The 22,040-nt window shown below is 51.2% G+C and overlaps 1 protein-coding gene across 6 annotated transcripts; it reads left to right on the top strand.

Annotated features, from left to right (window-relative positions):
* Positions 1–19: 19 nt before the first annotated feature.
* Positions 20–20,058, top strand: LAT2 (linker for activation of T cells family member 2). 6 transcript variants are annotated; one of them, XM_066979821.1, is made up of 14 exons: positions 4,565–6,917; positions 9,697–9,818; positions 11,461–11,566; positions 11,797–11,836; positions 12,850–12,893; positions 13,686–13,740; positions 14,330–14,373; positions 14,737–14,775; positions 15,267–15,297; positions 15,385–15,440; positions 16,123–16,188; positions 16,559–16,621; positions 17,023–17,110; positions 19,183–20,058. In XM_066979821.1, the coding sequence occupies exons 3-14, from the start codon at positions 11,479–11,481 to the stop codon at positions 19,199–19,201; spliced, it is 633 nt and encodes a 210-aa protein (XP_066835922.1). In that variant the 5' UTR covers positions 4,565–6,917; positions 9,697–9,818; positions 11,461–11,478; the 3' UTR covers positions 19,202–20,058. The 6 variants fall into 6 exon arrangements, with proteins under 6 accessions (XP_066835919.1, XP_066835918.1, XP_066835922.1 ...); XM_066979822.1 differs by lacking the exon at positions 4,565–6,917 and adding an exon at positions 6,950–7,115; XM_066979818.1 differs by lacking the exons at positions 4,565–6,917; positions 9,697–9,818 and adding an exon at positions 20–4,485 and having other exon boundaries at positions 17,026–17,110.
* The last annotated feature ends 1,982 nt before the right edge of the window (positions 20,059–22,040 follow it).

Here is a 22,040-nt window from a genome sequence, read left to right as displayed (position 1 = left end):
TAATCTAAGCAAGTGCTGGGAACATGTAGGAGACAGTGAAATAAAAATCCTGTAGGAGTGGAGGCAAGCCCAAGTTTTGTCCTGTGGCTTCAGTACAACCAGCTCTACTGCGCGGGCTGCCAGGCAGCGTGGCAGTACCGTGGCTTGCAGTTACAGAGCTCTGGGTGGTTTCCAGCAGCTGGGCTCTGCTGCTCTGAACGCAGTGCCCTGTCTGGTTGAGGGCAAACTCTGTCCTTCCAGACTGGGTAGTGGTCTGTTCCATACAGTGTCTGAGGCAAAACAAATAGATCAGCTTGGTAGTGTTCTGCCCAGTTTCTTCCAACTTTTTTTAGCTGTCTTGTTTCCTACTAGACCTAACTGTTAATGGTGTTGTTGCCACGCTGTCTTTGAAGTGTGTGCATACTGCAGGGTAAGCCAAGAGCCATGTTTTTTATTGAGGAAATGAGCCCTGACCTTCCTGCTGGTTTTACTGCTTTCCATAGCATGAAAGGGTGGGAAGCGTTCTGTCTTCCAGCTGTTCAGTCCGCTCTCTATCCTCAAATGTGCTCTTATGACAGCTTGAGCAGAGAATCCAAATCCTTCTCTGCGGTGACTTGCTGAGGCAGACTGCAGCACCAGCCTGTCCAACGTGAATATCTCCTGAGGTGTAGGAGAAGGGCTGGCTGGCTGGAGATGGTGGTCTTCAGCTGCTTCCACAAGGCTTGCTCATAGCTGGTCTTTCAAACCTAATGAGGGAGGCAATAATTTTATCCCTCTGCATGGTGAAAAGTACCACTGCTGTGTGAGAGACAGAAAACAGCTCATCTTGTTCAAATAGCGCTTTTCTGTACCTACTAACCTTCGAGTCAAGGGTTTCCCACCGGTGAAAGCAGCCAAATCCCAGTATGGTTAAATCCCAGTATAGTTTTACCTTTTTGAATAGTCTAATAGATGTGTACGTTTGTGTTGCCTGTTTTTTTTTTTTTGGAGTGCTCTCACTTATGCTTCCCCCGTGGCTTGGGGTCAGACTCTTCCACTCCTTTTTCTTTTTCCCCTTCAAAAATGTAATTAACATTTTCCTGTAGAGACGCATATCAAACCAGCTTGTGTCAACAGCTGACAAAACTTTTAATTTTTCTCATGATTGTGTCATTTCAGTTTTGTAGGAGGAAGCAAGACATTTTCCCACCTCCCACCAGCAAAGGGCAGCTCAGGTTTAAGCTGCAATGCTTAATTTTACCTGTAGCTTAAGGCTAAACCTGGCATGGCAAAGCCTAGACCAAGGAGGTTACCAGCAGCAGTAACAAACGGATAATTCCCTCTGTGGCTATTCGTATTCTCACCACGTTATTTCTAGTAGCAGTGCTGAGTGTTCTTCAAGCTTGAACTTACACAAAACTGCAGCAGGAGTGCAGTGGACAGATTTTGGTACTGAAATTAAGGCATCGCTCTGCTTTGCTGCTGTGGAATGAGCTTTGTGCTCCTGCAGTGAGGTTGCAGCTCGGGAAGGTTGGTGTGGTGACTCTGGGAGCACTGGGGGAGAACGCGCAGGAGTAAGCAGCGTGCACCTAACGTGCTGCAAAGCTGTGCTGTCAGCCCCCGAAAAACAAAAACCTCAGCGAGCTGACCCCGGCCTCTAACAGCACCCCGGTGGGCACTTCGTGCTGTGGCCGGGAATGCTGTTTGATGGCAGGAGAAACAAGTGGGGGAGTGTTTGGCTCTAGGAATGATGGGCTGGTGCCTGGGGCTGGATAAAGCTGTGCCCGTGGGGGTGGCTTCCTTGCCTTTGTGAAGCAGCAGTGGGATAGTTTGCTACTGACATACACTGGGGCAACTGAAGAGCCTCCGGTGTTGACCGTGTGTGTCCAAAGCTCTCTTGGGCGTGCCAGAGCTCACTGTGAGACAGAGCGATCACGGCCAAGAGTCCCTGTCCCAGGGCAGTTTTGGGCAGTGCTGGTCTTGTACAACTTGTCTTAAGAATTCTGTTAGTTTCAATGCTGACTTTAACACGTGGTCTAGTAGGAGTGTTTGCTACCTGTAGCACTGACTGCTGTCCCGTCTTCAGAAAAGACAGGATCTTGAGAATTTTAGAGCAAATCCTATTGCAGCGCCTCCTTTTTGTAGAAAAGATTTAATCAAGCTGGTGAATTTTGAAATGCGCCCTTCGTCAGAGCATTCACGCGCAGTAACTTTCACAGCCACCCATGTCCCGCTGGCTGCTTTCAGCAAAGCTCTGTGGAGTGGCTTTACCAGGAATCTCCCCATTTGCCTGGAGTGCGTCTTTGGACAAAGCTGAGCGTAGATGACTGGTTTCCTAAACAGACCTCATTCCCTCTCCCTGCATGGAAGTACGGCTCAGGGTTATTCAGACTGGCTTTCAGCAAGAACACAATCAGTAAGCTGTGAACTCTGGGCATCCTTAAAATCGTGTTAAGTTGATGTTCTGCATTCTGATGGTTTCTGGGTTTTCCTACCAGAGGAGCCCGAAGGCTCTGGAGGAATGAGGCGGTCAGTGTATTATATATCCTGGCATATTCTAGCACAGCATCAGTTACTTTGGGGGCATTTTTTCTGGACTGGATTTTTGGGATTCCATTTTGTAGGTGACGCTTGTCTTAAAGTTTTAGAAAGGGGAGTTTCTGTGGCTGAAGAGGAATTTGATTTCCAGCTGACTGGAATATTTCTCATCTGGCAGCTGAATCCCTCCTCTTATGTGTCACTTATCCCAGTACAGGATTTTAAGGAATCGAGTAAATACGAAGCAGCAGAGGGCCGTTTTTTAGTGTGTACATACACATTACATTTATATATTCTGCAGTGTATTCTGTTATTTGCGATACCACTTGGTATGGCGGTATTAAATCAGTCAGGGGCATTTAAAAACGTGTAATCATATTCTTGGACTCCGCTTTCTGAAATGATTTAATCCTTCGGTGCCAGACACTCGACTGTCAGGCCTGATGCACATTAGTAACAGCAATATCCTGATGTCGTTGCATGCCCTGGGCTAACTGGGGAAACGTCCTACCAAAGCTGTATGTGTAGCTTGCACCTTTTCTGCTCGTTAGGGAGCTTTGCAGGTTCCTCCCGGCGTCTGCTCGCTCACACACACAACTTAGCTGGACACGAGGACTGGCAGGTCGGGTTCTGGCAGCACGCGCGGTGTTACACTGTGCATACGGTGTCGCTGCTGTTAGGTCTGAGATCACGTTCCTCACGTTACTGTAGCTGCTCGGGTTATTAAATCTGAAGTATTTTACGGTTTCCGTTTCCACAGCTGCAATAACTGTTACATGGCATTGCCTGCCCAGCGGCAGGCTAATTTTAACATCGACTTCCCTCATTTCTGTCCCTTTTGCAGAAAAGTCTGTCCAAGGGCTTTAAGGATCTTCAGCGCTGTTACAGAAACAACCTGCTTACCTGTAAGCTCTCAAATTCTTGTGCAAAGCTCTTAGAGTACGCCAGGGTTGGTGTCGTTGCTGGGATCACTGCTGGTTGCCACCTTTCTGCCCGGTAGGTCGCAGCCAGGGTAGTGTTCAGCATGGCAGGGATTTGCTTCCTACTATGAGATTGTTTTGTTCATGTCACCGTGCTCCCAAGATCCGCCTCTTTCCTTTAAATAAACCAAAAAATCACCAAGTACCTCTCTGAACCCCTGCAAAATCTGTACTGTAACCAATCTGTAAAATTTATATTGCTGTAAAAAATTAAATAAAAGCATTCAAACCTTCTAGGTTTTTGTGTTCAAATATAAGACTTATTTTGTCAGCAAGGATGAACTGAGCAGGATAAGAACAGGAAGAAGCTTTACAGCACCACAGGGATGTGCAGAATTAGTCCTTTCGAGTCTTACTTGGCTGAAATGCGTAAAGCACCTGGAAATCCTAGCTGTGAGCTTTCTTTCCACTGGGTGGTAGCAGCACGTATCTTCGGCGGTAACAGAGCTGCTTTCAGTTTCGGCTCGGTGAGATCGGATTTGCAGTGGGGCGTGCAGCTGGGGCAGGGTGGGAGGTGGCACTTCCCCTTTAGCTGGGGAAGTGCTCAGACAACTGTAGCTTAGAGGAAAGACGTTTCTTGGTCTTCACAAAAACGCGTGCGCTACTTCAAGTCAGAAAATTTCCTCCAAGACATGACTTTTCGTTAAAGCTGCCATGAAAACTTGGCAAAAACAAAAGTACCTTGTGATCGGGGTGATACGTGCTTGCTCTGGTCCCAAAGCTTGCTCCTGCAGGGGGGATTTGATCTGCGTGCAGATCTCACGGTGTCACTGGTAATTTACTTGCAAAATTTATGAGCTCCGGGAGAAAGATCCTGTTGGAGCTTGCAAAGCTTTCCTCAAAACTTTAAGCGTGTTTCTGCAGAAAGGCCAGGTTTAGCTGGTGCTTTTTTTACTGATCATGGTTTCTCTGACCAGCGTTAGTCGTTAGCTCCAGCAAATGCAGCTGGTCGGTGATCAGGCCCCACCTTTATCAGAGGATGTCACCTGGCCCCCAGGGCATTCAGCAGGTAAGCTGGGGGGGGCCAGAAGCTGCCTTCCCACGGCCTCTCTGGGCCCCAAGAGATCTTTCTGCGGCTGGTTAGCTGTGTAGCAAAAGGAAGGGGAGAAAAAAAGAGAGTTGGGTTCGTTGGTAAAATGAACTGAAGGTAAATTTGCTCACAGGCGAAAGAAGCTGAAATGGGTCAGCTTTGAAAAAGGACAAAGAAAGATGGAATTGTAATGTGGTGTTTTCTATCATTTATTGTAGCAGATAAAAGCATGATGCTCCTGGCTTTGGCCGTTTACCAGGCTAGAAATGGTTTCTAGCAGCGGGTATGGATGGGGCACGGGGGTTACGGGAGTGTCAGGCACTGCGTGGAGCCTGGTACCGTGAGCGGAGTTTGAGTCGGGAGCAGAACTTGTGGCCGTGTTGGTGGCTGCATGGAGCGAGGGCTCTGACGCTGAAGCGCTTCTTGTGAGAAATATAAAATATATATATAAAAAACATAAAGATGGACAAGAAATGGTGTCCATGTGGCCATCTGCCTTACTGCAGTAAGGCGAGAAAGGGACTGACGTCCTCAAAGGGCGTCACTCGACCCGAGGGCTGCCGTAACGTACTCGGGGTGACCCCACTGCCTCGTATGGCCGATCGTTCTCGCTACCCGTGCCGCTCCTCAGGCACGGCAGTGGCTTTTACCTGCCCTGCAGGGGCTGGGCAGCCGTGCCGGGACGATGGGCGCCCGGCACGAGGTGCCTTTGCTCCAGCCCGTGCCAGCCTTGGTAACGTCCCTGCGGAGGCACTGAGTCATCTCTGAAGCTGTGAAGCGGATCAGAGAGGCTGCGGGCAAGTAAAGGGTCCCTTTTTAGCACTGGTTGTTCCTAATAAAATAATAAACTTCTTTTGATATGAAAAAGGAGAACTGTAATTGTCCCCAGCATAGTCAGAGCAACGGTTTTGCTATAAGCAACGGTTTTGTAAAGCTTCTGTCAGCTGCTTATGTTTAAATAGATAAATGCTGCTAGAAAATACGTAATAAACTACTTCATAGCTGTGAGCTCTGCCAGAAAAGCCCGTTTTGTAGCAGCTGGACTAGCAGTGGGAGGTGGTGCAGTTCTCATCCCGTGCACAGAGCCAGGCGTAAGCCCTACAAACCATTCACAGCTGGCTCTTGCGCTTCTGGTCTCTGGTTCAGCCCCCACGTGCTGCGTTTTTTGATCCATGCCTGGATTTCACACGGGAGCCCTTTAGTTTTGCACCTCTGGTTCGAATCGGAGTAGATAAAATCTAAATATGAGCGCATAGGCGCACACAGTGGTTAACTGTCTTGACAGAGCAATGTTTCCTCTGACAGCCTGATAGCGAAGGTTCCCATCCCGGAGTTGCGGACGCTGTGAACAGATGATTATTTTATCATTTTTGTGATAGAAGAGTCCCCTTCCGGGGGAGAGAGGGAAGGGTGCAGCTCACTGGCTGCAGCATCTCGAGAGCGCCCCAGCTCATTTAAATACAACAAAATTTCCCTTGGCTGAATGATTTGCATGACCGTATGTATGTAGTGCCCTGGTGAGAGGCGGCACGAAGCGTTTTGTTTGCAGTTGTAAAACATGTGCCGGGCTGGCTGTTGCTCTCTGCTAGCTATAAATACGCGGGGCTGCCGCGTGCACGTCCTATTCTTAGAGCAGGATACGTGTCCCTGCGCTGTGTCGGGGCTTCAGGCCAGCAGTTATCACTGAGCCCTTATTCGTAACCCCTCCTTAGTCTTTTCAAGTGCAAAAGAAAATCATCATCTACTCTTTGGGGGTTGTTTTATTGGTTTTTTCTTTATCAGTACAGTGCAATTGTGCCTGCTGTCTGCACGCTGCCGCTGCTGGCGCACGTGAAATGGTTTTGTTCTTACTGCTGGACAGAACGCACCTCGGTGGGGCTCCCAGTTTGTCCGCTAGCAGCAGCGACCTCAGGCTCTGCGCTGCCCTTCCAAGGCTGTCATCCTCTCTGTAAAAGCTAAGAGAAGGCTTCCAACTTGTCTCACCTCTTCCAAGCTTTTTCAGGCAGCGCCTGCCGCAAGTAACGCTCAGCGCAATGATAATTTTCCTGGGGCTCTTTGCTAGAGGGGAAGTTATTGCTGGCGTTGAACGTTTGAGGGGCACCGCCAAATCTGGAGCTCGAGGGCTCCGGCAGCACGCGTGGCTCTTGCCCGAGCCTCTTCCTCTCCCCCTGTGGATCCGAACGGCTTCTGCGAGAGGTGACTCTGGGGGAGCACCGCCCGCGGGGCTCCCGCGAGCCGGAGAGGGGCTGACCGTCGGCCGGCGGCGGATGTTGGGGTTAGTGATTCAGATGGTGACAGGAAACCAGAAGCTGGCTAACGATCCTCGGAGGAACCGGCTCCAGTGCTGGCGGCTGCGGCCGTGAGGTGCGCGAGGAGCTGGGACGCATGGGGACGGCCGGCTGAGGCTGCAGGTGAGCTGGGACGGGCGGGTGGCACCAAGGCTTTGGGGACCTGCAGGTTGTCCCGACGGAGCGGTGAGCTCACGGATCCTGGGCTGGAGCTCAGTGAGTGTTTTAGTGAAGGTTTGGGGTCACCCCTGCCAGATCCCTCTGAAACGTGCCGTGTTACTCTCCGCTGCTGCTTGTGACCACCATCTGATGAGCTCCGAGGTAGGAAAATTGCCGAATATAACCCCTCAGCAGCACTGAGACCCCTCGAGATGAGAGCCCAGCATGTGCAATCCAGTTTGCCTGTTTTACGCTGTTATTTTTAACATCTCTTGTTCCCCTCTGCTGATGGCAGCGTGGCTTTTTTTAACTGTATTCTTTCTGCATTTGTTTCTACTAAAAGATTCTGGGCATTTTGGGGTCCCTGTAGCACAAGCAGGCTGTGCTGAGCTGCCAACCCCACGGATGTGTCCGGTCCTGCTTTGGGCTCCTGCTTCTGGGACCACTGCATCCCACCGTGTCTTTCCCTCCAAGACCCACTCCCATAAAATAGCTGATTTTTGCTACACTTTGTGGATTTTCTGTCTTTTGGGGCTTACTGGGATCTTATGAATGTGTTTATTTTACTCCATATTAGTGCTTGAAATAACTAACCCCAGACAGAAAATAGATCTTTGTCTTTGCATCAGTTTTCTCTTGTGATCAGTGCTCAGTGTAATGGGGGCTGTGAGGTAGACTCGTTAGGAAAACTGGGGATAATTGTGGGATAATCCTGTGTAATATCAGCTCATGTTCATTACTCTAGGGTAAATAGGAGAGCTTGTTACATAGGGGTACTTACTTACGGGCACGCAAATTCCCTGTATCTTCAGTGCTTAATCTTGCATACCCCCAGACTCTGCAGGGAAGGGTGTTGCGTGGCTCAATGCTGCCCAAACCATGGGAAGTTAGGGACAATTACAAGATATTTCCATGAAATACGTCCTTATGCTGACGTGCATGCATGTGATTAGGATTTTGTGCTGTATTTTCCAGCTGAGGCTTTTAAAAGCATTTTACAAAGTGCTCGTCTCTGTGGGAGTTCATTTATCAATTCAGTTGTCCCTCTTGTCCTGTGTCCTACTGAGATGTGCCTCCTGCTCTCCTGGCATAAAATAAAGCATAGTCTACTTGAATAGCTGTACAAAACAAGATCGTATCTATACCACAGCAGTTTTCTCAAGAAAAAATGACACTGGCATCAAATCTGGTAGAAAGTGGGTCATGCAGACCTCTGGAAGGAGCTTGCCTGAAGGCTCAGCACTGGTCATTGAAGTGGGTCCAACCACAGGAGCTTCCTTTGGTCTTCAATTTCTAAGACTTCAGTTTCTAAGTGGATGAGACTTTCTGCGGTAATCTGTGCAACGTAGACAAACAGAAAGTCGCGTTTCTTTTCTTAGAAACATTAGAGCCACTGGGTCAAGCTGAATATTGCATCTGTTCAATAAGTCCATGTTCTACATTTCACACAGCGAGTTTTTAAATAAACTCTCTGCTTTATAGTTCGTGCCAGTGACTCATCCAATCAGTCTGAATTAGTCTTAATTTATTGCAGATTGAAGACCATGAAACTAACTTTCAGTAGGGGAGGGAAGGCTGTTTGATATTTGATTTTGGGGCATTTTTACAGATAGGTTTAGTATATGACCTAAACCAGCATTTTCAGTCTTTATCTTGCAGTGAAAATTTACAGAGTGGGCTTGGTATCTGCAAAGAGCCAAAAATGACTTCATCAGAAATGATCTGATAGAATAAAAAAATCATTTGAACCATGCCACATCAACGCGCTCCTCGCTCTTCTGGATTTTTGGCAAAAAGTTCAAGCTTTAAGTACTCTTAAAGGGTAACTAAATAAGCTTTTTGCACCTCATGCTGCTTCAGGAAAGCTGCCCCAGACTTTCCATCCCTCTGGCAATCAGGGATTTTATTTCTAGATTGTGCACGTTCAGTTTATACCCTCTCGTTGTCACACTGGCGTTGTCTTTTAAAGTTAAATAGCATTTCGCACTTCTGCGTTTCTGTCCCAGACAGACTGACAATGAATGTCTGCGTGCGCTCACTCTGCTTCAGCAGACTTAAAACCAGTGGCCTTCCAGCCCTCCCTGTAGAAACCAGCTCTCCTCCCGGGGCTGCTGATGGTGGCCCCGTTTCTGGGGACCGTCTTGTAACTTGCACTGTCCCACTGCTGGAAGAAAGAAACCCTCCAGGTAGGGCTAGAAACCTCCTGCCCCAGCGGCCTGGGTGAGACAACTTACTGTACACACTGCAGGACCTTTTGCAAGTCATTTTCTTCCTCCCATTAGAAAAAAAAAAAAAAAAAAAGCTTGTTTCATTGCTAGAAATAGCCAAGGATGTGAGAAGAGGTGCCCTGTTCAGGCGGGTATGCTGCAGGGGTCGTTGCTTTGCCCACAATTCATTTATTTACCGTGGGTGCCTCAATTCATGGCCCACATTCATTCATTTATTTATTCTGGGTGCTGCTCTCAGGGCTGCGGGTTGTGGGCATCGCCTGCTGCGGGAGGTGCCACCGGCACCGGCTTCCTCCTGTAAGGAGAAACTTCTGCCAGTGCTAAAAAGGAGACGGACGCAAAAGGAGAAGGGATGTGTGTATAAACAGAACGGGCCATACCTTCACTCTCTGAATTTTACTTCTGAAGATCTGAAACTCTTCAGAAGGGATTTTTCTACATGCTTGAGTTTAGCTCATTGAAAGCAAGCCCGCTCAGCAGGCCCTTCACTCTCTGCATCTTTCTCTTATGCTCAGGCCTCGTCACAGACCGCAGTGGCTCGCGCCTATGTATTCTCTTCGCCCATCTCCCCAAGGCAGAGAGCTGGGAAAGCACGTTCAGCCGCCTAGATAACTTATTTATAACCCGCCAGCAGTGAGTAAGTGCCTCCAGCCTTCTGCTTGTCATAAACGCGATCATCGCCCTCTCCCATCAGCTCCTTTCCGGCACAGACGTGTGATTTCTTGCCTCGGCACCAAGGTGCTGGGCAGCAGAGGGGAGGAGCGGTGCCCACTCCGTCTGAGCTCCCCACCTGGGCAGGACCCCAGAAATCCTGCTCTCATTTGGTCCATTTTTTTTTTTTTTAATTATTTTTAATTTACTTTTTTTTTGAGGCATATGGTTTATTTTGGGAATTAAACCTGCTTGACCCAAGCGCTTAACTAAATACTTGCAGCAGAATGTGGCATTGTTGGACCTCCTGTGAACTCCCTGCAGCAAGCCCTGCAGGTTCACTATGCATTTCCAATACAGCACCAATGAGATATTTCATGCCTTACGAGAGGAGGTTCTGTAACAAAAAAAAAAAAGGATTTTCATTGACTTGTGTGTTTGCTGAATGCAAATAACATCCAGCCTGGGGCCGTGCTTGTGCGTCGCTGCTGGCGGGGATGCTGAGCGGAAGCAGAGGCGAGGTGCCCGTTCAGCAGCCCCTGTGAGCAGTCCTAGTTCCCAGAGAGAAAAGGGTTCGGGAAGTGGCCGGTTTTGTTACGTTACTGACCGCTATAGAAATAAAACCACCGCTAGAAGGGAGATGGTGACCTGCCCTACAAAGGCACGAACTAGGTCAGTGCTGTTGGGCTCTTTCAGCTTTGCCTTACCTTAAAAAAAAATAAAAAATAAATAAAAAGAAAGATAGAAACGAAAACACCCCAAAACCTGCCTTTAATAATAATGATAATTAATAATAATAATCAGCACCACCACAGCTCGCGCTGTGCCCTGGTCATTAGGCTGCTGGTGCAAGACTGGGGCTCCCACCGCCGGATCACAAACCTCCCACCAGTGTCTCCAGCCAAGACTGGTGTGCAGGGGAGGGCGTCTGTGCGATTCTGGGAGCTGCATGGCCACCGCGTGGGGAGGCCTTTGGGTTTTCTTTTGCGTGAGCCACTTTGGGTTTTCATTTGTGTGAGTCGGGGGTCACTGTGACTGGCAACTTGGGGAAAGGAATGTTATTCACTCCTTTATGCAAGCGGAGGCTGAGCAGGGCGGAATCCAGCTGCTGCTTTCTATATGAAATCTATATATATTTTTCTCCCCCTCCCTATCCACAGCAGCTATAACACCGTCCAGACTTGAGCTGTGATATGGGAGATTCGGGTTAGGCAGCAGGGAAACTTCCCACCTGGCAGCCCAGTGGCCTCCGGCGAGGTGTAATATCTCCAGCACTAGGGGCTAAAGAGGAAGGTTTAGGGGAAAAAAATCTGTAGGTAAAGAAAATCTGGCCCTGGGGAACAGGAATGGGCTAAGTGATCAGTCCCAGCAGGCTGCTTTCTGTTATGTGTGTAGGTTTGTGTTTCAAAGGGAGAAACTGAAGCCAAATCATGGTGATTATTGAATGAGCATTCGCTGTTGCTCGTGGAGTCACCCGGCATGGGAAGGAGGGGAAGAGCAGGTGCACGAGACATCTCGAGGCCGCAGGCGGTGCTGGGGTGTATCACTGGCAGTAGTTCTGCCTGAAGCAGAGCAGGCAGGTCCGGCATCGCGGAGCCTCATGGGTCGCTCTCGGCGCTGTGTTGCAGGCTGGACACCGCGGGGCCATGGCGCAGCTGGAGCTGCTGTGGGTGGCCGCCGCGCTGATGCTGCTCGGGGCGGCCGTCAGCGCCTGCGTCAGGTGCCAGCTCTCCGGTAAGGTGCTGCCGTGGGCACGGGGACCCCGGGGCTGGCCGGGAGGGTGCTTTCCTTCCGGGGTGTCCCCTCTGCAAGGGGGGGTGCTGGGTGCCTGCAGCTCAGGAGGCTGCAGGATGGGGCTGGGGTCCCCACAAGGAGTTTCCTGAATGCGTTTCAGCGGTCCTTCCCTTTCTGATCTCAAAGGCCTGCGTCACCCTTTTGTAAGAGCTTGCTTTCTTTTCTTTCAGGTACAAAGCGAGAAAAGAAGCAGAGCAAGCAGACAAGTCAGTAAGTTGCCTTTTGCCATAATGTTTCTCCCCAAAACTGTTTGGGAGACCCTGGCCAGACCCAGACCCACTGCATGCCCTGCACATCCACCAGCTGGGCAGTGCTCCTCCAATATCTGGACTTCACATGAAATAATACATATATATATATTTATTATTTCACTATATTTATGAATATATTCTGTATCTTCTATATATCTGTACCTCAGCTCTGCCGCCGGCAGTGCACTAGGCAGCGTGCCCCAGTAAAGGGGGAATGCCGTCACAAGGAACAACCCGAAATGAAGCTGTGCCCACGAGACCCGTGAGTCAGTAACCCGATGGAAAAATGTCTGGAAAAATAGGAAGGGCACATCCCTGCCTTGTCCTGTCATGGACGGACAGGGAGAGACGCGTGGCTCCACAAGCAAAGCTCTGCCCGGTGCTGGTGGGGACGCATGCCAGAGCCAGCCACCACAGCTGCAGCTCAAACAGTGAAGGAAACACGACCATGCACACGCACACCCCCTTATTTCCTTCGCTAACAGACAAACCACAGCTAAATGATATTAAGAAAAAAAAAAAAAAAGCCAACACTTTTTTAACCTTTGATAAAGGAGCGAGCGTGGTGTGAAGGGGCTCTGTCAGAGGCCAGGCTGCCTGGCAGCGGGGCTCTGTGTCCTTCACGGAGCGACGCAGGAGCCAATGATGGCTCCGTCCCACCGCGAGCCTGCGCTGTTGTCCTGGCTTGTTGGAATTGGTGCCTGGTTTCAGTTGCTAGATTTCAGGCTCATGGTGTGCCCAAAGATGTCTTCCTCACCCCTGGGTTTTTCCCTTGGCTGGCGTTGGCCGCGCTGCCCATGGGCCTCAAACACGTCTCTGCTGTGGAGGCCCACACAGAGGAGGCCCAAAGGGAGGCGGAGGGGAAGAATGGCCTCAGGGCCACCGCGGGTCTGTGTGGTCTGCAGCACCGGGTCTATTTTCCGTGTCGTGCACCCCACTGTTCAGCTGACGTGGTGCTTCTGTCTTTTCCAGGCTCGGAAACCAGCAGAGCTTTGAGGTGATTCGGTCCCACTCCAGTGAGTACGGCCCTTGCAGGGGCACGGGGTGGGGGCTCTGTGGGCACAGGGCAAGGCTGTGTGAAAATAAAAAGGTGACCACAAAGCCAGGCAGCCGCTGGCAGTGTGGAAGCCTCCTTAGGCGCTTCTGGGCGTGTGGATTCCGAACTCCCACAAAAATCTACGTTTCCATTGAGAACAAATCACTAAAACGATGGAAGCGCAGGAGCTGGTTGGTTTGGGCCCCTGACAGCACGCTGCTGGCGCTGCGGGGAAGCCCGGAGCGATCGCAGTGACTCATCCGTCATCGCCCTCTCGCTGCTTCCTGCGGCGGGGCTGGTTGCACGCTGACCTTTTGGTTCCTACCCTGACCGAGCCGCTGGCAGGGCTGCAGCAAATGTCACCGGCACTGCCCGGCCCTGTCCCACCAGGCCCCAGCAAGTGTCCGCCCCCTCCCAGCCGAAGCTGGAGGCCCGTTGGCGCAGCTCAGCTGGGCAGAAAGGGTGCTGAGCGCGCAACAGGCCCCCAAATTGAGCGTGTTTGGGGGAGAATAGGAAATAAGGCAGCGATTAGGATTGTGGCTTCCTCTGATGTGTTTGCTAGCTCTGCTGCCTGCACAGGCAGCGCGTTTCTCTCTACTCGTTTCCCATTTGGGCCTTGGTGTGCTTTTGAGGAACAATTTGGAAGCTGTTTCATGGCATGTTAGAGTAACGCTTGCCAATACTGGGGAATTCACAGCATTGGATGCTCCGTGCTTACGTTGTAATATCTGCTGCCATGGTCTTTAACATCTCGTTTTGTTCTTGGTGCTAGCTGTAACGCGAAGGCTAGACCAGATTAAGGAACCTGAAAACTTCACAATAACAAGGTAGGTGAAAAAAATACATACACAACAAGGCATAACCTAGCTGTAGAGGCAAGCTTGGATGAAGTCCACCCAGCATATGAGAATGCCGAGGGTTTGGGACCGGGTGCTGTGCCTTGTAGGTGTGGCTCGGGCTGTGCTTAATTATTGCTGGTCAGTCGTGGGTTTAGTCTTTTTCTGAATTTTCTTCAGCCTATCTGCATCTTACTCGTAGTATTGAAGTCAAACCCAAGGAAACAGGCCATGGTTGTCTGTAACAGGTATACCACAAAAAAGAACCTGCTGTTCTTTGCTTATAAGCAGTTTGACATGAGAGATCCCCTCCTGCCCACCACCAGCGCCCCAGGAAGCAGGGCAGCAATAACTGCTGCACTACCCAGGCGTGGTCATCCCCACCTTGGGGTTTCACCCCAAACCTGTCAGCTCGATGCATTTCCTGTCGCAAACAGACAAGGGGGTTTCACGGACAGAGGTTTTCCTGCGGTTTGCTCAGAGCTGAGGATTTAGCTCCCTTCTCCTGCAAGCCCCAGCTACAAACAGCACATTAGCCCGACAGCACCTGCAGACACACGCAGTGCTCGCTCTCTTTCAGGAAAGCCCACGAGGAGCTCGGCGCCTGCCGTCCCCTTGGCATCGGTGAGTATCTCCGCCGGGACGCTCGCCCGCTCACTGGGCTCTGCACCCACACGGCAGTGGGGACAGACCAGCCACAGAATTCCTGGGTGGGGATGTAGCAAATCTCCGCTTGTTTATGTAGCAGGGAGCTCCCTTTGTGTCTACATGGGGACACTTGATAAGAACTGGATCTGAGGGTAAAGATCCAGGCTGGTTTGCTACAGCTCACCAGTCCTGGTTAGAGCCATGGGGCTGGATAAGCTAAAATCCGCCCCTGGCCGTTCCCACTGTGTCCATGCTGTCTGTGAGCTGCGAAGGCAGCTGGTGGCGGGTGTCCCCTGCCCGCTTCCCATCGTAACGTCCCCCTGTGCTTTATCGTACCAGAGAGCAGGACCGAGCCCCGGTACCAGAACTTCCTGACAGGTACGTGCCACACGGGTGGCTTCGGGGGCTTGGGGCAGCTTGTGATGGGCAGCGGATGAGGCAGGTGGGAAGCGGTGTGCTGCGGGTCTGGCTTGCTGCTTTTAAGCTGCACATGATTTAATTCATGGCTAAGAGAAGGGCTTGAGGTGCTCGTGGCAGCCCCCAGCTCCCTCCTGGAGCTGGCATCAGTCCTGTGAGGATTATTGCAGTACGGGGCTGTACTCCTGGAGCTAGCATCAGCCCTACAAGGACTATTGCCATGTGGGACTGCACTGCACTCTCCCAAAACGGGGGCTACATCCCCGATCTCCCCCTCACCTGGCAGAGTCCATCCTGCTCTGCTCAGGGCTCCCAGCCCTGCTCGGTGCTGCCTCTGTGGGTTTTGGGGCCTGCTGCCTGCCGGGGCCATCCGCTATGACCAGGCTTGGAGAATTTGGGGGTTTTGAGTTTATGTGGTTGGTGTGCTAACAGGAAATCCCTTGTGCTTGCAGAGGACTACCTGTGCGAGGATGCTGCCTACGTGTAAGTGGCCACGGTCGCTCGCCGCCACTCAGAGGGCCATGGGCCTTCCTGGGCAGCCGCAGCTGAGCGAGGTTTTCCTTCTTGCAGGGAGCCCATCTCTGTGGATTTCTATGAGCATGCCAAGTGCTTCACCTCACCCAACGGTAAGGTCTCCACGCGAGCACCGCCACAGCCTCCAGCACCAGCACGGCGTGCCGGCTGACCCGTGGTTGCAGGGAGCCTGCAGGGAGCCTGCAGTGCTGCCCCTCTCCACTTCGCTGTCCCGTCACCATTCAGCCCGAGGCAGGCACAGTCCAGGGGGTGCCTTGCACCAAAAGGAGGGCTTCAAATGTTTTGTGTGCTTGGCTTATTGGGGTAGGGAGTGAAGGTGGGGCAAAACACACTGCTCCATTCAAAGGCACCTTCTCAAGGCAGATATTGCATCCGTGAAACATTCTCACCTCCCTGGGCACTCAGCGTTTCACTGCGCTGACTTGGGCATCAATCTGTTACCTGAAATGAACTTGAGAACGCGAAGCCTATTTTTTATTTAAAGAGATTGAGAGGAAGTGGGGAAAAAAATTATTATTTACCAAAAAAATTACCTTATTCCAAAAAAACACAACCCTTGCGTGGCTCAGCTGCCCACAGGCACATCCAGAGAGCTGACCTGCACGGGCTGTCCCCGAAACTGACACTTTTTAGTCTATGGCATGTTTTGTTGTGGTCAACAGCCCTCTCCTGCAGGCAGCTGACAGCAAAGCACAAAGCCCATCGGGAGCTGAGTCCTTCCCGCACTGCTCCTGCTTCCCTACATCCTTTTTCCCCCTTTCTTCTCTCTGCCAGCCAAAGAGGAGGATTCCCATTCCTACCAGAATGTCTTCATTGGGGACGCTTGTGGCTCCGGGCTGGGTACGTGCAGCGCTTTGTGCCGACTTTCATCGTGATTTAGCCCCCAGCTCAGGTTGCTCATCACTGCCAGCACAAGGTGCTGGACCACAGGGGCTTTGGGCTTCTGTCCTGGGCTGTCACAATCGAAAAATGAAGCTGTTTTGCTTTCCTTTGGCGCTGCCCACGCCGCTCCGTTTGGAGTGATGAGGGGAGGCAGGAGCGTGGGGCTGCCCCAAGCCCATCCGTGCCTGCAGAAACCAGGGCTGGGAGGTGGCTGAGGCAGTGTCACCAGCCTGCGGTGGGACGGTGGCACTGGGTGGGGGTTCCCAGGACCCGCTTTTAGCCCACTCGCTGTTCAGCATCATCCTGTCCAAACTCTGCTTACTCACAGATGACGTGGATGACTACGAGAACAGCACGGCGATACACGCGTGGAAAATCGAGCAAAGTGCAGGTACGTCCTCAGCAGCTGCTTGCTGCTTACGGTCTCGGCTCGTGGGTGGGATGCCTGCTGCGCTACACGGTGCTCGGGGCAATGCAGTCATTGGCCCTTTTTGGGATCTTTTTCCATCCATGATGAACAACTAAGCATGCAAACTGCCACATACATTTGGCAGTTTTACGTGTGACTGTGGCTGCGGTGGGACGGGGCGTTCCCAGTGCTTGGAAGGCCACCACGGCTGTGCCCGTCTCGAAGCCCCTCTGAAACCCTGATGCTGTGATGTGAGGTTTCTTAGCCCGGATACAAAAATGTGTCAATGCTGAAGGCTAAACGTGCTGGCCAGACACACAGCGTGCATGGTGGGTGTTTTCAAATTATCCCAATTAATGATGGGTGCTTTCCTTCTTCATTAGCAGCGCTGTACATAGAGAGCCAGGACGAGGAGCCGGACTACGTTAACACCGACCCCGCGTTGGACCCCACCCTGCTGTCAAAGCAAAGGTAAGGAGAGCAAACACTTGATGAACATATTTAGGGGCGGGAGGATTGTGTTTGGGTTGTGAAACCAATTCTGAGCAGCTTTGGGCCGTGTGCTGCGGGCAGGACCCCCAGACCCCGCTGGTTTGTGCAGTGTGGGGGCAGAGCACAGCAAGGAGTCCCCTCGAGCCCCAGCTGGTGCTGCACACCCTGCTCTGCGCTCAGCAGCAACCCAGTAGCTGCTGATACCGAGTTTCTGGAGGCAATTAAAAGTCAAAAGCGTGCGCAGAGCGCCCTGAAGTCTTCCTGCAGCTCTGAGCGAGTGGTTGACAAAATACAGTGTCAGTACGGAAGAAAACCAGCCCTAGAGACACCAAACTCCATGACAGGGGCTGCTTTACGGCCCCAAATGGGCCCCCGCAGCCCTTGTGGGGAGCCTGCAGTAAATGCCAGCTGAGCCATCAGCAGAGATCAAAAAGGCAGGGGAGTGGGTGTGGGTTGCTGGGAAAGGGTTAAAAAAACCCACAACCATCACCGTGCTCATGTATGAGTCTGTGGTTTCTCTACAGTGTGCAGTGCTGGTCACCCTGCTCGGGACTGGAGCCCAGCCAGGACACGCACTGGGACCAGTATCACTCCCCATTGGGTTTTTGCTCTCCAAGCACCTGCAGGACCCAGTGGGATCATCCCTGTGCCAAGTGGCACCCACAAACTGCAGGTGCCAGTGGCAGGCAGACCCCAGATGGGATTTTTTTGAAACCATGTGAAGTGTTTAAGGCTTGCCATCACCATCCAAAGCCCCGTTCTCTGTGTTGCAGCATTTGCTTTGAACTTCAGCAGCCTGTCCTCAGCAGCATGTGCCCTTACAAACACTGCTGGAGGGGTGCTGTGCCCAGGGCAGGTTGTGCTTTTTGGCTGAGGACTTTGCCGTGTGTCACTCGGGTCGCATCCCAACATCACACGCACGTGGTCTGGCCGGCAGCAAATACAGCTGGGTCTGCTGCACACCTGGCGTGGGGACCCGCGGCCCAGCATCTCTGCCTGGGATGGGGACAGCACCTGTGTGTTGTGGTTTAACACCACGCCAGCTGCGTGCACGAGCCCCAGCGTGAGCGATGTGCTCAGCACCTCCCTTTTGCTTGAGCTGGAGTGAACTGAGATCGTGCTGTAGAAACGGGCTGCTTCAGATAGGGCTGCAGAGAAGCTCGCTTTGTTTGCCTTTTGGAAGGTGTTTATGGAATAGCCAGGCACCATGATAGCTGCGTATCTGGAGGGAAGGAAGCAAGCCAGGTTATCCCTGAAATAAATGAAAGGGCTGTAATGGTAACTTTTACAAGCACATCTGTATTTATTCCTCTTCCACCGAGAAATTTCAGGGATGAAGGGATTACATCTGTGCATTAGTCACAGCATGGCCCTCCTGCTTTTTGCTCTGCTGACGGCTACGCAACACTAGGCTGCTCCATTTGCTGTTTGTAGTGGGGACAGTGCCCACCTCACTTGGAGATGGGAGAGGAACAAATGGGGCTGAGAGATGCCCAAAACCTTTAGCACAGCTACTGTAATGATCCCTCCTGATTTTGTGGAGAGCAACAATCAAAGCAGCACCAGGGCTACCACAAATAGACCCCTAGATGTGATCAGGGGTGCTGGGAAGCCAGAAGAGGGAGGGATTGCTGTCCTGAGGAGTCCTGGTGATGCAGATTTTCTGGGAAGACCTCCAATCCTAAGCCCTGGCAGAATGCTACCATGTGTAAATTACTTCTGGTGGCTCTGTAAGTAAATTAAACTTGACAATGCACTTTTTGCCATTATAACAATGCCTCCATTACAGCTTTTGCTAGCAGAGCTGTGCTGTGCAATCCCCGTGCCCAGCCACCATGGGTCTGCCACTGAGGATGGATGGGTTCAGAAATGGGCTGCCGGCCCCGCTGTGCTCTCTGCTCTGGGGCTGCTGCCCAGACCTGCACATTCCGCAGTGCTTCAGAGGTCTGCTTCCCTACCTGGGAAGGAAATGCAACAGGCAGCAGGGCTAAGAAGGTGAAACCGGGGACTAAAAGTCAGTGGACTCACTGTTTTCCCCCTCTTCTTTCTAGTAAACTGCGTAAAGTCTGAAGGAGCCCTTCGCCGAGCTGTAAGGGCACACCCAGCCAGCATGTACATAGGGAAAGAGGAGTCTTCGATCCCACAGTGAAATCTTCTCCAGATCGTGCCCAAGATCATGTGGAACAGGTGCTGCTGAGAGGAGGAAAGGCTCTGCTTGAAGTCCAGCTGCAGACGTGCGTTGGTGGGAGCGCTCTGCCCGGCAGCGAAGCCTGGCCGACCCCTTCAGCGGCTCCCTCGGGCATGCCACAAGCTCGTTATCCCGTCTCACTTCCCTGCACGTCTGCTGGAGGGAGGACGGCTACTCTGTGCAATGTTTTCTCCTGTCAAGCATGAAATGAATCTTTAAATTGCTGAGCGGTAATGCAGCCAACTACTTAATTTGTCAGGCTGACTCATGCACGATGGCATTCAAACACGGGGATTATGTTCTGATTTAGTTCCTATGCTCTCCTGCAGAAGCTGTTTCCTACAGGAGAGGAACTGGCAAGGCAGAGGTTGCTGTTACAGCAGCAGTGGTTCTCTGGAGCTAAATGAGATACCAAACTGCTCACAAAAGCTAAGGACTAAAGAGGATTAAATCCTCATCTTATTCACAGCTTGTAATTCCCAGTGTCTGTGGCAGTTCTCCTTGTGTTTCGTTATCCGTTTTATAACGATACAAAGGCACTGCAACAACTGACAAGGTCCGATCCACTGCCGTCAGCCTCAGAAATTGCACTGGTCCTTCAGATTTGTCGTAGGAACATCAGTTCTGAAACATAACCCTTGTCTCTTGAGCCCTCATGTACAGATTTGGCTCTGTCATAGCACTTATTTATTAAAATTGAAAAACCTCCAAAGCAAATCTGGCATTTTATTACGGTTTGCTATGATGTGTATGTTGTCTTTGTGAGCGAGTGAGATAGGCTGAGATGGGAGCACGTGTAGAAATGACACCGAATGGCGTGCAGGATCCTACTGGGAGAAAACAGAGCTCCACAAAGCCTTATTCCTCAAAATGGGTTCAGAAAACTATTCTTCAAGAAGGGAAGAGGCCCACAGCGCTCATCTCCAGGACTGGTAAGAACGAGCAGAGAAGAGGAGCTAAGGGCGAGTGAGCCCTGGAGTGGGAGAAGGGGATGTCAGGTGCTTCCTGCTGCAAATGTCTCGGCTGTATTTTTAGCAGAATTGCTGAGAGCGTGGGGCCACTGCTCGTGTAGCTGAAATAGCAGGTGGTTTGGTGTTTGGCTTGGAACCTTTACTTCTGACTCCTACAAGTGCATTTACTCCTGCTCCTGCAGGACTTTTCCGGCAGAGAAAATAGCGCACTTCAGGAGCGTCCCCAGGCAGAGCTATCAGCCTGCCTTTCTACTTACCCCTCCCAGTTCAGCTTCTGCTCATGCCCTCTTGTTTTCTGATGTTTAAATGCCCTGCAAAAAGCTGGTGTGACTGGGGGACACTGACCACAGAGAGGAGGAACATGCTGGCATCCCAGAGCACCTGGTGCAGACACGGTGACAGCCACAGCCTGCACTGGCTCTGCACAGCCTTGCAGACAGGCAAGGAGATGAGGAGAGCCCTTTGCTGCTGAAACAGAGCATCTGGCCCACGCTGGGCCACGAAATTGTCATCCTTGGTGAGTAACTCAGCACCTGAAGAAGCTCCCACTTTTCATGAAGTGCTGCAGACTAGATTTTTCAAGATCTGCTGGAGGGAAAGTGCTCCATTTTCAATGACGTGCAGTGATGTTGCACCTACTTGTGATTCATCTCATAACCAGAGGGAGACATTAAGCACTTAAGATACGTTTATCAGCGGTAAAAGATCCTCGGCAGGCAGCAATAGATCCAGTTAAAGGACTCCCAGAAAGTTCTAGCTGTTAGGTGAGCGTGCGGCCAAAACATTAAAACACAAAATTCTTCTCACTAAGCAGGGAGGCAGATTAGACCAGTTATGTTTTCCTGGAATGAGGTTCCTTCATTGCCAGAATCTGAAAGTTGCAGCGCCTAAGCAGTAGCTAGATCTGGAGTCTGTTCCCTCGCCTTACTGGGACCGAGCAAATTGCCCTCCTTCAGCTCTCCAGAACAGCCAGCTGCAGAGAGGGGTAAATCCTTCCTCAGCTTTGTAAAGCTCCTGAAGTACTTTTCAGCCAGTGATCTCATTATGCTGGAAGATATCCAGGGACTTTTACAGTAAACTTCATCAACATTTATAGTCTTGTTCTGAAAGACTTAAGGTTTTTCTTTGCGATGGGTGAGGACGTACATGCATGTTCACTGACCTGCTGTCCTTTCAGGACTCATTTTTAGGTGTGCAAGGATTATTTCTGGTGCTAAACCAAAACTGTCAGATCCTGTGTTGCCTGACAAAAATTCAAGAATTGACATCTCCCATGGGTACATATAGCTCCTTTTCCTCACGTTAGGTAGGCAGCCAAGTGAGCAACGCGCTTCCTGTTTTCAATTTAGAAGACACATTAAATGTCATTTTGGCACTGCTGCTATGGCTATCGCAAATGGAGCCAGGGAGCCTTCGCTAGCTACTGGAAAGCAGCAGCTCTGCACTCAGAGGCAGTGAGCAATCAAGCATGGGAGAACAGGCTGCACTGATGGCCTCTCGGACCGGCACTACTCCTCTTCTAAGGAAAGGTGAGCAAAATGAAATCCTCCCAGTGCTGTAGAGTATTAGCTCAAGAGAGAATCAGCTCCAAATTGGAGATGAAAAGCAGCTGCTGAGTATTGTCATGAAGAAAAGCACTTACCAGGTAGCATCAGGACCTGTGATCCTCCAAGTTTCTCCCTTCAGCTGGCACCGACACAGCAAACCACACAACGCACAGGTAGGTGCGTCCACTGGGGTAAGGAGCAGC

Source organism: Anser cygnoides, chromosome 18 (genome assembly GCF_040182565.1).
Source record: "Anser cygnoides isolate HZ-2024a breed goose chromosome 18, Taihu_goose_T2T_genome, whole genome shotgun sequence".
Taxonomy (NCBI): Eukaryota; Metazoa; Chordata; class Aves; order Anseriformes; family Anatidae; genus Anser; species Anser cygnoides.
The sequence above is the reverse complement of the archived record's forward strand: the minus strand, read 5'-3'. Positions and strand labels throughout refer to the sequence as shown.

What these genes read in the sequence shown, in the direction of transcription:
- LAT2 (XM_066979817.1), top strand. Translation starts at nt 4,456, where the DNA reads ATGTCACCTGGCCCCCAGGGCATTCAGCAG. An exon ending in GGTGATTCGGTCCCACTCCA is followed by an intron (nt 12,894 to 13,685) that starts GTGAGTACGGCC and finishes TCTTGGTGCTAG; the next exon opens with CTGTAACGCGAAGGCTAGAC. An exon ending in CGCTTGTGGCTCCGGGCTGG is followed by an intron (nt 16,189 to 16,558) that starts GTACGTGCAGCG and finishes GCTTACTCACAG; the next exon opens with ATGACGTGGATGACTACGAG.